This window comes from Schistocerca piceifrons, chromosome 4 (genome assembly GCF_021461385.2).
Source record: "Schistocerca piceifrons isolate TAMUIC-IGC-003096 chromosome 4, iqSchPice1.1, whole genome shotgun sequence".
Taxonomy (NCBI): Eukaryota; Metazoa; Arthropoda; class Insecta; order Orthoptera; family Acrididae; genus Schistocerca; species Schistocerca piceifrons.
Window position 1 is genome coordinate 144,911,503 of NC_060141.1, and position 17,645 is coordinate 144,929,147.

The window sequence follows — 17,645 nt, forward strand, 5'->3', positions numbered from 1 at the left end:
TAAAAGAGGTAGAATCTGAGATTTATCCAGAAATTCCAACCACATCAACTGTTATAAATACGAAGGGAAAGAACAAAGGGAGGCTAAGCAAGCCAAGGACTAGAAGATATTTAAGAGCCTCCAACCTCATCCAAACGCTCGAGGACCAAACCACGTATAAAGCCCATCACCTCAACTTGGGACCAAATGAGGACTCCAAGCTTGAAACTAAAAGAAGTGTGTCTTATGCTCCGCATTTATTAGATTTTCTTTCAAATACAATAAAATCCCCGCTGGATTCTTTTTAAAAATGTTTCTCCAAGTAAGTAACAAATTTTATTGCTTTACAGATAGGTAATCATAATCTGAATGTTTCCTATGATGAGTTATGCACTGTTCTGGAATATTGATTTCTCGGTTTATCATAAATTGCCAACTAAGAGATCGTTTTGGCAGGAGGAACCTGATTGCAAAGCAGCTTTAGTTTCGGAATCTTAGAGGCGAAACAGATTTGAAGAAATCTTGCGATATACACACTCGAATGACAACACAAATATAAATGAGGATGGGTTTTAGAGGGTGATGCCACTGTTCAACTTTCTCAATGACGCTTTCAGTCAAGTTCCATCAGAAAATACAGTGAGTGTTGTTGAGAGTACTTTACCATATTACGGGAGGCATGGGACTAAACAGTTTATCAAAGGTAAGCCATTTAGATTTGGTTATAAGCTCTTGGTTTTGGCAAATCCCGATGGCTACCTGAATCAAGCAGATCCTCTGTGGGGCACACATTCGAAAATACCTAAAACTGTTCTTGGTCAGGGTGGGGATGTAGTGATTGCTTTGATTCAGCACAGAAATACTCCAGGTGGAACAAAAATCTACTTTGACAATTTGTTTACGTCAGTTCGTTGCTGGAAGAACTGTGTAGAAGAAATCTGGGTGCCATAGGGGCAATTCGAGAGAACATAGTTGGAAAGCAACTAAATTTTGCCATCGAAGAAAGAGTTTGGAAAACAAGAAAAAGGAAAATATGTTCCAATATCTAATGCCAGATGACAGCAATGAGATGAAATGACAATGCAGTAGTGACAGTTCTTTCCGACTGTGACTATGTACAATCTTTACGAAGTAGGCTATGGAAGGATTTAGCAGAACAGAAAGAGAGTAACGATAAAGATGCCTGACACTGTGGAACAATATAACCTGCATATGGAAGGGGTTGATCTGAATGATCAATTCACAGCTCTATATAGGACAAAATTAGGATTAAAAATGGTGATGGTTTCTGTTTGCGTGGAGTATTGACGTATGTTGCGTATATGAATGTTTGTTGTATCGGAGATTGGGATATGATCTGCAATATCTCAAGTGTCGTAGGCAAGTTGTTCTTCAAATTTTGAAAATCCTTCGAACCCCAAGAGCAAATATTACGGTATATTGATAATTTTTACTTATGGATCGTCTGACAGCAACTGCCATACGCGTTTCGCCTTTATTTTCTGCAAGGCATCATCAGTGGCCTGGAATATGTACATATGTTAGCTATTTAATTTACATTTTTTGTCACTGTGCCTATAGGTTATAAACAGTTCCGGTGGTTGGTATTTCCTATTAAGTAGTAATGTTTTGAACTGTACTTACATGTTGCATGGACAATTTCTTACATATTACGCTCCTGTTGCATTTTTGGTGTTGTTCTTCTTCTGATGAATGCCAATTTGCGGTTTTTTCCCCACATTCCACAGCACTATGAACTAAGCGCTTGTTTCAATGCAATGTTTTGGTTTCTGTTGCCGACTGTCAAATGTTTGTGCCAAAGATCGAATGTTATTGCCAAACTTTCGAGTGTAATTATTGAAGTATCTGTGATCTGTTCGTGTATGTGTGTCTTAGTGCTGCAAGTTTTTGGCTGTGGGGCTGGTTGGATGTGGAATGTATTATTGTGTCTGTGGCTGTGGCTGTTGGTTTTTTAAAGATGTTAAAAGTATGTTTGCCATTTTCTTTTTTTATTGTAATGTCTAGAAAATTTATTTGATTATCTTTTTCTTTTTCAAGTGTGAATTTTATATTCTGATGAGCTTTGTTTATTTCTGAATTTCTGGTAGATGAGCCAAGGAAAAAAATAGATAAACTCCATTCAGAAATAAACAAAGCTCATCAGAACATCAAATTCACACTTTGGCAAAAACATTTGACAGTCGGCAACAGAAACCAAAACATTGCATTGAAACAAGCGTTTAGTTCATAGTGCTGTAGAATGTGGGAAAAAAACCGCAAATTGGCATTCATCAGAAGAAGAACAACACCAAAAATGCAACAGGAGTGTAATATGTAAGAAATTGTCCATGCAAACTGTAAGTACAGTTCAAAACATTTCTGCTTAATAGGAAATACCAACCACCGGAACTGTTTATAACCTGTAGGCGCAGTGACAAAAAATGTAAATTAAATAGCGAACATATGTACATATTCCAGGCCACTGATGATGCCTTGCAGAAAATAAAGGCGAAACGCGTATGGCACTAAAATTGTGTTTTATTCAGTTGCTGTCAGACGGTCCATAAGTAAAAATTATCAATATACCGTAATATTACACGCAACTAAGGAAGACAGGACTAAAAAAGTTGAAGATCCCAAGAGCAAAACTTAGTGTATCATCTCGATTTCTTTCATTAAATGATATAAGGCAGGACAGAAAACATCATCTCATCTTCAAAGAACGATATAAGTATCGCAGATACCAGGTATGCAAGAATCGAACTGTGTGTACATATGTGTGAAATGCCAGGATTCACTTAATCCAGAATGTTTGAGGGGTTTCGTAAATTTTGAAATACCTCTATGCTAAGACTGAGATGAGAATTTTTCTAATGATTCGAAACTGTGTTGATTGTTTAAATACAGTTAGAAAAGATAAAGTAAGAATGTGTAATAAAAACAGTTCGAAAAATAAAAATTGTAATAAAGCTGGAAATGTTTCATTTGTTACCTTAAGTGCCCACTGTCAACTTTAGTTCTATCAGGATTCATGACTGTATGAATGGAAATTGAACTGAAATTATGTTTTTCGTGTAAACGTGTTACAAAACAATAACTTACAACTAACTCTAAGCAGAAAAACCGGACTTGATAATTCTGGGCACTAGTAGGTTAAGTAGGGAATGAAAATAATCAGTTTTGTTAATATTTCTTCATATTAGGCCAAGCCAAGAGTCGGGGATTTCGAATGAAGCGAGAAAGTGATCCCAACTGATTCACACTCTCCACTGTGATTTGTGCTCTGTGGGATGAAGAGTTCTCCTGCGGAAAGCTCTCTCTTGGTTCTTTTTTAACAAATTTGTTTGTTAAATCTTTTAACTAGGCGCAATAGAGTCTTGTCATGGTTTTTACTCTGTCCAAGCAGTTTTAGGCTATACTTGGATATAGCGAAAGAAAGAAAGGGGGGAAAAAACTAACAGTGACCGCCGTTTCACACACGACCAGGTGGTCTTGTCTGGTATATTTCCTGTTGCCATGAAACTGAACTGCGATACTGGTTCAAGCTTAAACTATTTTCACAGTTCTGGGAAGAAGGCGCCTAAACACTGATCCGTAGTTCATCGGCATCAGCTTTTGTCAAAAGTCAGCAATTGCGACAACGCTTTTTCCATGTACAGTTTTCATGCAGGATGTACTATATTCGCTTCACTGATCTGACTAAACATCAGCTATGCGGTGCTTCTTCATTTTTGGTATTTCACTACCAAATCACGAACTTTTCAATACTCTTCTTTGTGGTGACTTCAACTGGCCGACATGAACGTGGTTTTCCTTTGGTGCTTCTGTGACCGACCTTAAGAAATTTATGTCTGAAGCTAAGAATACAGTTTAAAGTCCGGTCGACGACAGACTGTTACAGGCCTAAAGCGATGAGTAGCATCGTTCAGTCCGCCGACTGGGTGGTAGAGATAATATGGTGGTTCGCTGAAGCTCATTAGAAGTTTTCTGTGTGTCCGTTGACAGTTTGTTGGATACCATGCTGCTCGCCACCGCTCAAAGTATATTCAGTCTCGTGTGGCACTTTTAGTGACCGCTGCCTCCTTGCAGAGGTAAGTCAAGCAGTTATCCCGAAGTCTGATGTTTTACTAGCGGTGGCTATACTGGATGTGGTTTTGCTAAGAGAGCTCACCCGACGCGCAGCTGTAGAGGACTTTCAGTTTAACGAGGAATCCACATCGCGAGGCACAGCGCATTTATCATGTTCAGCATTCCAAGACTCGAAAGCTAAGAAAATTGTCCGAAAAACACTAAAATTGCCAGAGGTTTTAAATTTTCGTTATGTAAATATTTGGTAGGTACGGAGCCATCATGCAACTCTACAAATGTTCAGAATGTGTCCTGTCATTTACTAACGGGGCGTGTTGTCCACAGTTTTGACTGGTGCCGTGATGGTAGCTGCCCCTAAACGAAAGAAAAACGACATCGTGCTTGGAAGTACGTACTTCTCTGAATGATGGTCTGTAAAAGGAAAACGTACAGTCGACGCCGAGAACAGTAAAGACATAGCAGTAGCTCAGTTGGACAAGGATAGCGAAGGAACACCGCTGTTTCCTTGTTGGGATAACTATCCAGACATTCGCTTGAAGCTATTAAGAAAACCTCGGGAAAACTGAAGTTGTTACTTCAGCTTTCTGTAGGAGACAGCGCTACAGGTTCTTCATGCTCTGAACAGAGGCATTACATTTTATAACTGATAGGACACGCAACGAGCACTTAACCTGCGGGCAATTCTGAGCTACTTTAGACTTTAAGCGTTTATGCTTAAATACGACACATTCCAAACAGTTCCGTCAGAAATGTGTTCTCACGGAACATTTTTACATGTTGCTGGATTTTTTGACGATATGAAATTGACTGTAAAACCATCTTCAATAAGCTGCCAATTATGAAGGTTAATGAGGACCCGAAGCTGCACGGACAACCGAAAAACACGAATAATGCAAAATACACATTTTTACCGGAAACTATTTACCAAACAGGCTGCATGTCACATCTGAAAGCCTACTGCATTATGTGCGCGTTGAAGGCCGTAAATTGGCAACTTTTTACTGAATTACACTAAAAAACACTGTATTTCGAGTCACTTTCTTTCAGCCCACCTTCCGGAAAGAATCGACTAGTTTTTCTGTTTTAGTTTTTTTCATTCTGTTTTTCCTGATGATCTTTCTCTTTTTCCCTAGAGTCGAAATATCGGCACAGCCAAAACTAATTTTGTTCTGCATACTAGAAGTACAGATCAACGCATTTTAGCGCATCGGTATCCATCGAGCACTCTCTTTCACTTTCTTCTTCTACAGAACACACATCCTGGAGGAATTTTTACGCTGATGTCAAGCTGGCATCAATCTCTGACAACAGCTTGGACGGTAACGCGCCTATCGGACAACAGCAAACTTCCATCTTCGCTTCGTTCTCCAGACACGGTCAACCACTCCTTGATACCGTGACAAATAAAAACACCTACAGTCGTCCTTATGATTTTATTCTGTCGCTACCAGTTTCAACGCTTCAGTGCATCATCTTCACGCTGTTTTTGATGCGATACAGGTTGATATGATCCCCATGAATAACATAACAGCTGCCAGCATTACTGGATACGCACATAACGTGTCAGCACTCCAACCATCAACTGCCAACTCGGATTGTTGTGAATTTATAGTTTGACGCTTATACACCGAACCACAGCTTCTTACTATTACTGGTATAGAACTGCGGCATACTTCAAAACAAACTTGACTTAGGTGTACATTGGTTCCATTCTACTTCATTCATATCTTCCGATGGATCACAGCGTAATGATGTAAGCCTTTCAATGTTTCATTAAAAAATATAAAAAAGGCGAATGTCTATGGCTTTCGTGAATACTGTTACAAAAACTCTTTAGTCATTAAATAAATGTTTTGTCAGGAGTCTTCTGAATAAAGCCGTTATTTAAAACCAAATCCTGAGTGCCACTATTTATCAAAGGACGAGTAGTTAAAGGTTTACTAAAAAGCCAGCCAATTTATCAAACTCTGTGACGGCTACAAATGGTGAACATATTCGTGTCATCAGGCAGCTAACTGTGGGACGCTTTGTTACAATAACAAAAACATTTTCTCAATATTATTGTCGGCGATGTGCGATTCCCACCACAGACTCATGTTCATTGATATTTAAGCAAATAGAGGATCACGAGATTGATCTGTGTTCAAGAATTGATTGCTTTGTAAGAAGTTAGTTGACGATAAAACCAAATTTCCTCAAATCATGCAGTTGTATGAAGGCTGTAATTACTTTCCTCCTGCAATTGTTGATTATTGAGGCTTCGGTATGTAATCTTTCTTACTGTGATATTACGGAGACAATTTCTTTGAAAAGAGTTTTCAGATACAGTCTACTGACAGTATAGCTAGAAAATAGGTAAATGATTTTGGCATTCTTGCTAAAGAGTGAGGAAATTTTGATGGGCTTCGACTGTATCTCCAGAATTTGCTGAACATGTAAAAACTTGCGTGCTGCACAGTTTTGTTCGTGACCGAGCCAGATACAGAAGATACTTCGAATCCTTGTGTGTTTGTTAGTTAGTTAGTTACGTGTTCCATTGATCAATAGCACGGAAAATCGTTATGATGTGGAACGTGTCAAATGCACAAGAAATACGCACTGGCAAATAAGAAGGGAGGTGATTCACATATATCAAGAACAGGAGGGGACCCACGATCGAAGGAACACCTAATGTAATTCCACACCAGTTGGATGAAGTGGCAAACTCCTTTGAATCACTTGATGCATGTAAAGAGACTTTTTGCTTCCTGTTCTGTAGATGTGACTTAAACCACTCATATGCGGCCGGCCGGGGTGACCAAGCGGTTCTAGGCGCTACAGTCTGGAACCGCGCGACCGCTACGGTCGCAGGTTCGAATCTTGCCTCGGGCATGGATGTTTGTGATGTCCTTAGGTTAGTTAGGTTTAAGTAGTTCTAAATTCTAGGGGACTGATGACCTTAGAAGTTAAGTCCCATAGTGCTTAGAGACATTTGAATTTGAACTCATATGCTTTTCCATTTATACCATAGAATTGTAATTTCTCTAACATAATGTCATGGTTCACACAATCAAATGCTTTGGCTAAGTCACAGAATATTCCTAGTGGTGACATTTTACTGGACTCTATAATGTGGACAGTGAAATTGTATATTGATGTCTCAGTGGAACAGTATTTCTTAAATCCGAACTGTGATTTACTAAGTATCCCATTACTGTTGAGATGGCTAACCACTCTTGAGTACATTACATTCTCAAAAATGTTTGAAAATGCTGTAAGCCAGGATACTGGCAGGTAATTATTGACATCTGTGGTTTCTCCCTTTTTGTAGAGAGGCCTGACAATGGCATCTTTTAACCTGTCTGGAAAAACACCCTGAGTCAGTGATGTATTACATGTTGTTGTTGTGGTCTTCTGTCCTGAGATTGGTTTGATGCAGCTCTCCATGCTACTCTATCCTGTGCAAGCTTCTTCATCTCCCAGTACCTACTACAAACTACATCCCTCTGCATCTGCTTAGTGTATTCATCTCTTGGTCTCCCTCTACGATTTTTACCCTCCACGCTGCCCTCCAATAAGAAAATTGGTGATGCCTCAGAACATGTCCTACCAACCGATCCCTCCTCCTAGTCAAGTTGTGCCACAAACTCTTCTTCTCCCCAATCCTATTCAATACCTCCTCATTAGTTATGTGATCTACCCACCTAATCTTCAGCATTCTTCTGTAGCACCACATTTCAAAAGCTTCTATTCTCTTCTTGTCTAAGCTATTTATCGTCCATGTTTCACTTCCATACATGGCTACACTCCATACAAATGCTTTCAGAAACGACTTCCTGACACTTAAATCTATACTCGATGTCAAAAAATTTCTCTTCTTCAGAAACGCTTTCCTTGCCATTGCCAGTCTACTTCGACCATCATCAGTTATTTTGCTCCCGAAATAGCAGAACTCCTTTACTACTTTAAGTGTCTCATTTCCTAATCTAATTCCCTCAGCATCGCCCGACTTAATTCGACCACATTCCATTATCCTCGTTTTGCTTTTGTTGATGTTCATTTTATATCCTCCCTTCAAGACACTGTCCATTCTGTTCAACTGCTCTTCCAAGGTCTTTGCTGTCTCTGATAGAATTACAATGTCATCGGCGAACCTCAAAGTTTTTATTTCTTCTCCATGGATTTTAATTCCTACTCCGAATTTTTCTTTTGTTTCCTTTACTGCTTGCTCAATATACAGATTGAATAACAACGGGGAGAGGCGACAACCCTGTCTCACTCCCTTCCCAACCACTGCTTCCCTTTCATGCCCCTCGACTCTTATAACTGCCATCTGGTTTCTGTACAAATTGTAAATAGCCTTTCGCTCCCTGTATTTTACCCCTGCCACCTTCAGAATATGAAAGAGAGTATTCCAATCAACATTGTCAAAAGCTTTCTTTAAGTCTACAAATGCTAGAAACGTAGGGTCAGGATTGCCTCACGTGTTCCAATATTTCTACGGAAACCAAACTGATTTTCCGCGAGGTCGGCTTCTACCAGTTTTTCCATCCGTCTGTAACGAATTCGCTTTAGTATTTTGCAGCCGTGACTTATATGCATTGCGTATGTGACTCAAAACATCATCTGTTATTGCCCCATATTGTTTTAATAACTCCAACAGAACATTTATTTTTCAAAGATTTAATAATTTTCCTTATTTCACAAGAGATTGTTAGATGATACTTAATCTGACAAAATAATTTTAAAACTGACTCTTCCATGTACTGCCTGGCTTTTTGTTTTAAACTATTATCACCATTTTTTTCTCCTACACTTAAGAAGTAATTGTTAAATACATTGGCTACCTGTGTACTGTTTGTTAAGATGATCTCATTCTCTTTAACAGTAATACTACCTACACCAGTGGTTACTTTTCCTGTCTCCCTCCTTCCTGATGTCAACAGACGCAACAAAAGTGGGAAGACATGTGAGTGACGTTCACCAACCGTCGTCCTCTGTGAAGAAAGATGCCTCCAACGTCAGGTGAAAACTAATTTTCTGCAGTTTATCTGAATATTCCTCGCACTCCTTATTGGATTGCGATGGATTTTTTCAGCTTCACAGACGACATATTGTGTACTCACTTGCATCTCTAGCCAACAGTATGACCTGCACCACCGTACCACCAAATAACAGTACGCAGCAATCCCTATACGTCACGAGGCGACTGTTAAGACGAGGCGTCACCCACTGCTTGGGCGGTCCGCAGCGCCACCGAATGGCGTAGTGCGTAGCCGCTACTGGTAGCAACGTTCCGCCAGTGGTGGCACGGCGATAGTCAGAATAAGTGTGCGGTTTCTGAAAGCTGTCTGCGATTTTTATTCCTTCCCCCTCCCCTCCCCCGAGCCGCGAGGCCGCGGAGGCAGGAGCTGCCCTTACCTGCCCTTCGCTGAGTACGCCATTGTCCTTGCCCATGAAAGTTTTAGTTGCGCTATCCCATGTGTTTTGGTATACTGGGACGGGGGTGGGAGATTTGATGTAAAGGATGGTCAGAAACAGTCTAAGCTTGAAAATATGTTGCAGGGTAGGTTATGCTGAGAAATAATTCTTAAGAAAAAAAATCAATGCGTTGCGCCGTTTCCAAGTTAATTCGCATTAAAGTTAGCCAATCAGGTCATTGGGCGCTCAAATTCAAGCGGCGCACCAGATGCAATTAGTGTTATTTGTTCTCATAGCGTAGAGAATAGCCCACGAAACCGCTATCTTTGGTTCGGGTTCGATCCTTGCTAGCGTCCAATGTCCTCTTTGTGTATCATTCTCTTGTTCCGTTTTAAGAAACCAATCGAAGCACACGTGTGGTGGGTGGGGAAATCTAACAGACACATCATTGTGGTCCAAAACCACTCGGAAGTGACGTCAAAATGACGTATACGCAAACGCGCTGCACACTTGTCGACTGATCGAGATCTGTGGTCGAATAGAGTTAGCGGGAAAAGCGTCTGCTTTGTTCTTCACTGTCATACTGACCGTGTAGGTGTGTATCTTGAGTGGTTGTGTTTTCGCTATCGAGCAAAATGTCTGAGGTGTATGAAAACATCTTTCGTGACGCTCTGAAAGATTTCAGAGTTTCGGAGGATGGCCTGATTTCAGGCTATTGTAATTCGTTGGAGGAGGTAATAACAATTTTATGTTAGAATTGGCTGGCAAAAATATGCCCCTTTAGAGACATTAGGAACTGTAGAAAGTAACTTTTTTTCTGCTGCCAGTTAAGATTTCATTTTAATAAATTTTATATGTCGCTTTCCACGATCTGATTCCAACTTTTAAGTGAGTTTTTTATGTATTACGCAGTTTTTTCACCCAACTCGACTCGACCACGGATCTCGATATTCGACAAGTGTGCAGCGCGTTTGCGTATACGTCATTTTGACGTCACTTCCGAGTGGTTTTGGACCACAATGATGTGTCTGTTAGGCTTCCCTGGTGGGTGACACCATCTTTGGCGGGCCGCTTGAATTTGCGCCGCGCAACGACCTACCTGTATTTCGCTAATTTCAATATAATTAACTCAGCAACGTTGCAACGTACCTAATTTTGGTTTCTCAGCACAATCTGCACTAACATTTTTACAAGATTTTCAGACTGTTTCTAACCACCCTGTACAATGATTCCCTTACATAATATTGCATGGCCTGTAACTGATTTCTTAATCCTTCCCGCAACCAGTTCTATAGACAATCGTTAAAACTTTGCCTTCTTAATTGATACGGTTGACCTCACCGCATCACTGTTCTGCAGAAATATTTTAATTTGACACAATTTGTCAAGACCGCTCTCCATAGTCCTGTTTCGCATCATAATTATACAATGACTTTTTCAGTTACGCAGACCGTGCGTACGCAACTTTTAGCCGCAGATATTCCGAAAAACAAGGCCCTCCGTCACGAGTTACGCCTGCGCCGTATGCTAAACGTCGTCCACGACAACGTAATAACCCGGCGTGAATTCCGCCGCCTCTTTCACGGCGGGAGACAAGTTGCATTTCCTTCTGCGGAACCCGATTTCTCAGTTCGTCATGCGCAACAGCGGCCGCGTCATCGGGTGGGCGAAGGCCGACGGCCACTCGTGTACAGCTATGCAGAATTCCGGGACGGCTAGGCCTAGTGCATTATTTCTCTCATCGGTGTGGTTTCCGTGAGCGAAGGCGTCATGAGAACGCTTCAAGGAGGCGTTACGCACTAACAGCATGCGGTCATCGTTGGGAAATTCCTAATTAAAATACTGTCATACCTCAGTGTCTCATGGCCCAAAGAGCAACGTTTCGTATCACAACTTCATTAATACAGGTAAGTGTGTCTATTTAACATATCGCGGATTAAACAAGCATTATGTTTCTAGTCGTTACTCTGAGCGCCTGAAGTACAGGGGCAGTTAAATGAAACCGAGGCAGATAGATGAAAAAAGTAAGTAAACTGTTTCAAAAGTAATCACCACTACTGTTATTACATTATCTCATTGTGAGACAAGACGGACATTGCCTTCATGGACAGAAGTATGCAGTTGACTGCGGTCACATGATTGTGCCTAGGCATGCATCTCTTCGTCCGAAGCAAATCGTCAGCCACGAATATCTTCCTTCAGGGCACCAGATTTGGCCAAAGCTGTTTCGATTATGCTGCAGAAGTTTCGCTGGGAAGACCTTACACATCCTAACACAGTGCCGATCTATCCTGCGCGACTTCGTATTTTGGAGCAGTGAAGCAAGGAAGACATTCGTGGCCGTCAATTTGCTTCGGACGAAGCACGGGTACAATCGTGGTTCCGTAGGCAACCGCAAACACGTTTCCATGAAGGCACTGACCGTCTTGTCTCACAGTGGAAAATATATCAATATTTACGACAATTACTTTCTAAATAATAAACAGTTTGTGTACTTTTTTCCATCTGTCTTTTTCATTTGACTGCCCCTTTAGTTTCGCGTTCCCGTTTCTTAATGCCTATCCCTTCACTTACAGTTCTTTTCCATTCCTCCTCCTCCATTGTCTACTGAACTTAAATTCCTAACTTTTACGAATGACACGAATGACACACCAATTAAACAGAAAATCATTAATCCATGAGCGATTTCCTCAAACATTTGCGAGAAATTGAAGTGAAATCTCATGCGTTTCCTCCTGTCACACCAAAATCAAGTCTCCTGGAACGATCTAAATGAAACTGTTTTCTGGCAGTGGTGAAGCAAGTCCAATTAATACGTCCAGGGCCATAGTTGGCGGCGCCTCTTAACAGCAGCCTTCATTAGCAAACGAACGCGTCTTCCTTCTCTTTCTGTTTATCATAACCGGCTGACTCATTTTTCGTTCTCCCTCAGTTCTTTGATACGTTGTGTTAATAACAACCTGCTTTACCTGGAAAACCACACGTTTGCACTTGTCGGTACTTGCTTCCTCATTAAAAAGCCGAGCATGCAATTTTCTACGCGTTTTTTTAACACATAGCAATGCAATCTCAGGACTTCAGTATGATATGGCGAGAGGTAAGAAATACAGTTATATCAGGATGTGATGTACAAGTAGTAGTATAGTAGTAGTACATTCTTCCGTGAGAGAATGTACACTGCATTGATTTCATCACAAAAAAACACAACATAAACATGCGTTTGTAAGTCTTTTGCGGAACCTTTGAATAATTTTTATGTATATGTGTCGATTTCTTCTCTTTACGCGTCCCGGCAAGTAGTAGATATACAATGTATGCCATAGAACTAGACGACAATAACGGCATCACTTCTCACGGAAGCGTTGAACAAAGCACTGGTACGGATGAGAATCCATCTCCCGAAAGCGTAATTTCGCATTTGCCCGACAGAGTGTAGTGTAGTCGAGGATGTCTAGCGAGCTTATATTGGCGCTCTATTCAGTCGCTCAGAGAGCGTCAAATTTTTATATGCCGCGTACCAAACGCTTTATTCATTTCAGTCATTCACGAACATCCTGTATAGACTGAATTTTTCTGCATTAAACGTCGTCTACATAACGCAAATATAGTATGTATTGTAATTGTTATTTTAATTGATAATGCTACCCGATGTATATAGGCCTGCTGGGAATGCTATAATCCATCCCATTGTTCAGTAGAAGTTGGGCTATATCAGTATTAACAGCGTATAGATCAGAAGAGAATCATCTGCATCAAGTTTCTGGTACTTCACACGATTAGCTGTCCTGGCTGTTTGAATGTCATACATTCATGGACTTGGCCGATTTCAGCTATACAGTATCGTCTTTTTGAAAGTGGATAATACTGGTTTAAATACTCATTGTTACATGTAGAAACGGTCTCGGTGGAAGTACGATATCTTTCAACAAATTTTGAAGGATTGCAGAACTTCACAAGAATACTAATGTACCTATCGTATGAAATTTGTTTGAACATGACGTTATCAAAATAATATACTTTACTTTGACACTTATAACTGCTCTAACGAGATTCTGCCAATCAAGGGGAAAAGTTATATACATCTTGCTGATAAAGGGCAAATGCCCCCCCCCCCCCCCGCCCTTTCCTCCTATAAAATAAGATCTTTGAGAAACTTATGTTGCATCCTGTCCCACCTCACACTCTTCAAATTAGTATCAGTTTGAGGAAAGCCACAATGCACAAAGTGCATCCAGAGCGATCTGCTGTGCATGTGTCACTCACTATGAAAGTAACAAAAACTGTGACCCTCCCCCAGCTGACACACTGTATGCCTTGTCACAGATTATTTCTGTGATCTGTGTATCTCAAGGTAAGCATGTGACTATGCACAGTGTACATTAATCTAAGGAATGAGGAATGAGATTGTAGTGCCAGAAAAAGGGCGAAAGCAAATTTAATAAACTGTATGTTCCACCAAGCATCAACCAACGTCTTTAATAGTACAACCAGGCATTAGGTCAAATGATTTCACTCACAGGAACTAGTTTTGTGCCTAGGTAATGAGGATGTATTCCCAGAAGCAGTTGTATTGTTTTCAGTCCAGCTGAATAAAGGAAAATGGAGCATTTTCTACAAGAAGAAGCATGCACTGCAACTGTTCTTCACTTATTAAGAGTATATGTAATAAAGAAGTAAATAAATCATCTCACATGCATCAAACCTAATACCTATTGGGTATATCCCAGAATAACGTATGTAGACATACAATGTTGGAAGCAACTGAAGTTAAAATGCTGTCTATGCATTCCAGTAATTTGCTAGCCACTGACGGAAGTTTTATATTTGATTTACAGTGTCCTAGAATTATTTGGTGTTTGAATGGCCTGGAACAATCCATGTGAGTTGTCTGGATAGTGTGCCAAACAAAAGGTGAAAGCAAGAAGCCCACTATATTTGGTTCAGTGTGTTTGCAGTGTTTCCATCTACTGAAAAAACACCATTTGTCATCTCTGCAAAATATTTTAAGACAACATTCATTTTCTCCTTTGATGCAATTTTTTTTACCAACAAACAACTATGTTTCCAAATTTGGAGACAGGAGGAAATCACTTTGAGTTAAATTTGGAGAGTAGACTATATGAACAAACTTTAAGTCATTCCACGCACTTTTGCTTCTGTGACTGCCACATTGTGGGATAACGAAAGAGCATCACTTTGTGTACCAATTATAGTCGTTTATCATTCTGCTCTTCATTCAATCTATATGTCATCCACTGTATTGTGGATCTGTCTAGCAAAATAATCTTTCCAATTAGTGTTTTTAATAACCATATTAAACTTTTTTCTGTGTTCCACTGCAGTTTTGTGTGTTAAATGTAGTTGATTAACCATGAATAATTCATAACAGTTTAGTCCATATTAATGCACTTTTCAACAGATGCTCCATTTAGTTAATGTAAGCCTCTATTTTGCTAGTTCCATGTCATTGAGGCTACTCTTACAGAAACTTATCAGCAGTGGATTATGAATTAATGTAAAATTGATTGAAAACATGAAAAAGTAAATGAATGAACGAATAAATAAAGGAAGGTATAGAGTGACCTTTTTGCATATACCTTGCTATGTAGCTGCCACAAATGGCATATCACCACTATGAGAGAGTAAAATAGTTTCAAATTTAAAACAAAATCAAAATCAGATATTTACATACCCATAAATTTTGGCCTCTTCTTTTTGTACACAAATAATGTATAGACTGCAACTCCCATCAGAATGAATGCCAGAGCAAAGAAGTAACGTGGTGAAGGATCTGTTACTATTGGTACCAGAGTCAGAAATAATGCCACAATGATTGTGAAAATTGGTACTATTAAAGGCACCTGTAACGAAAAGCATAGAATGTTATAAAAATCCATTTAATCGGATTAGAACTACATCTGCAGTTAAGTGCCCAGAGCACTTAACTTTTATCTATCAAATCACATAATTTACTAAATCTGAAGCAAGTCTGTGTTAATGGAGAGAAGTACAGTACTTTAATTAGGAACTAGAATATCATTTAAAGAGAATAGTTTTGATCATGGAGTATTTTCTCTTTCACTTCTTAAAATGTAGTAAGTAATAATATAGTACCAGCAGATACAAACAAAAATTGTGATTTATACAAGACCTGAAGAAATAAGTTACTTACATTAACACGTGGAACATTTTCGTAGTGGTGTTCTATATATTTGAAATTCATTTGTTCCATGCTGATTCTTACACATGCCTATTCTTGCCACCACCCACCAATTCATTTTACCACCCACCCATCTGGGATTTTATTTAGCAGTCTCGTATATGACTTCAACAGTTCCACATTTCTGAATTATTTTATTAGTCTCATGACATGCATTTATAAAATCAATTGATCATGTTAAAATCCATGATTATACTTTATCATTAGTAAATTCCAGCTGGTGAAATGCTATGAACATTAACTTAGTACTAATACTATTGCACTGTGGAGAAGTGGTTAATTAATAAACTTAGCACTAACGTTACAACCTATCCAAATTATCATTCTACTGGAATTTATTTTCTTTGAATCTGTTATGAAATGTATTCTACCTTAAATTCTTGCTCACATTTTATCCAAGCAATTTGAGGACTTTCGTTCTTCTGTGTCCTGACCATTACAGTTTATTAAATTTCTACATGTGTATGAACATGAGGTGCCAAGTCTATAACTTGATAATGTTGAATACATGGAAATTCCCATTCCTTACAACAGTTACTGTTTCTTTATACAGCTGAGGCCAAGTTATTCAGATTCAGCAAATTTATTTCGAACTAATTGTCAACAATGTCTGTTCATCCAGTCATGCAAGTGAACAGCTACTTTATTCGTTCTTTCTTCAGAATATTACTGGCTTGAATAATTTAATTTTTATCTTAACGTCATCATATGTTTGCTGTTTGAGAAAAAGATTATGTTGAACATTCACCATAAAATAAACTTCATGTACTCCTGTTTCCTAAAACATGATATATATATATATATATTACTTAATGACATGGCAACTTTAATATATTAATAACATTCAAAATGTAAATGTAAGGGGCAGCCAGATGAAAATCAGGTGGACTACGTAACAAGCATGGTGTGGACATTGGTAATGCAGGTAGGCATGCGTACAGAAGGGCATTCTGTTGGAAATCAGGAAGGAACAGTGCAAATCTTCACTGCCATGCCATTTCTTTGTTAGATGTGCTCTCTCTCTCTCTCTCATATATACAGGGTTATTACAAATGATTGAAGCGATTTCACAGCTCTACAATAACTTTATTATTTGAGATATTTTCACAATGCTTTGCACACACATACAAAAACTTAAAAAGTTTTTTTAGGCATTCACAAATGTTCGATATGTGCCCCTTTAGTGATTCGGCAGAAATCAAGCCGATAATCAAGTTCCTCCCACACTCGGCGCAGCATGTCCCCATCAATGAGTTCGAAAGCATTGTTGATGCGAGCTCGCAGTTCTGGCACGTTTCTTGGTAGAGGAGGTTTAAACACTGAATCTTTCACATCACTATGCGTGAAACTTGCCCGCATGCGTTCAATCGTTTCTTCGCTCACTGCAGGCCGACCCGTTGATTTCCCCTTACAGAGGCATCCAGAAGCTTTAAACTGTGCATACCATCGCCGAATGGAGTTAGCAGTTGGTGGATCTTTGTTGAACTTTGTCCTGAAGTGTCGTTGCACTGTTATGACTGACTGATGTGAGTACATTTCAAGCACGACATACGCTTTCTCGGCTCCTGTCGCCATTTTGTCTCACTGCGCTCTTGAGCGTTCTGGCGGCAGAAACCTGAAGTGCGGCTTCAGCCAAACAAAACTTTATGAGCTTTTCTACGTATCTGTAGTGTGTCGTGACCATATGTCAATGAATGGAGCTACAGTGAATTTATGAAATCGCTTCAATCATTTGTAATACCCATACACAAAGATGATGTGACTTATCAAGCGAAAGTGCTGGCATGTCGATAGACACACAAACAAACATAAACATAGTCACATCATCTTTGTTTTTAGATATATTTTTCCCTCATGGAATATTTCCCATCTTTGCCTCTGTACTTCTGCCTCGACTGGCATCTCTACCCAAACTCTTTGCCTTTACATGTGTCTGCTTGTGTCTGTTATGTGCGGA

The 17,645-nt window shown here is 39.6% G+C and overlaps 1 protein-coding gene across 2 annotated transcripts in view; it reads right to left on the reverse strand.

The window, feature by feature from the left end:
• The window catches only part of LOC124795246 (b(0,+)-type amino acid transporter 1-like), a 410,036-nt gene that overhangs the window by 27,527 nt on the left and 364,864 nt on the right, over window positions 1-17,645 (reverse strand). For both annotated transcript variants that reach the window (XM_047259180.1, XM_047259181.1), the window contains one exon: window positions 15,161-15,329. In XM_047259180.1, coding sequence (XP_047115136.1) covers window positions 15,161-15,329 — 169 coding nt within the window. The remainder of the gene's footprint in view (window positions 1-15,160; window positions 15,330-17,645) is intronic.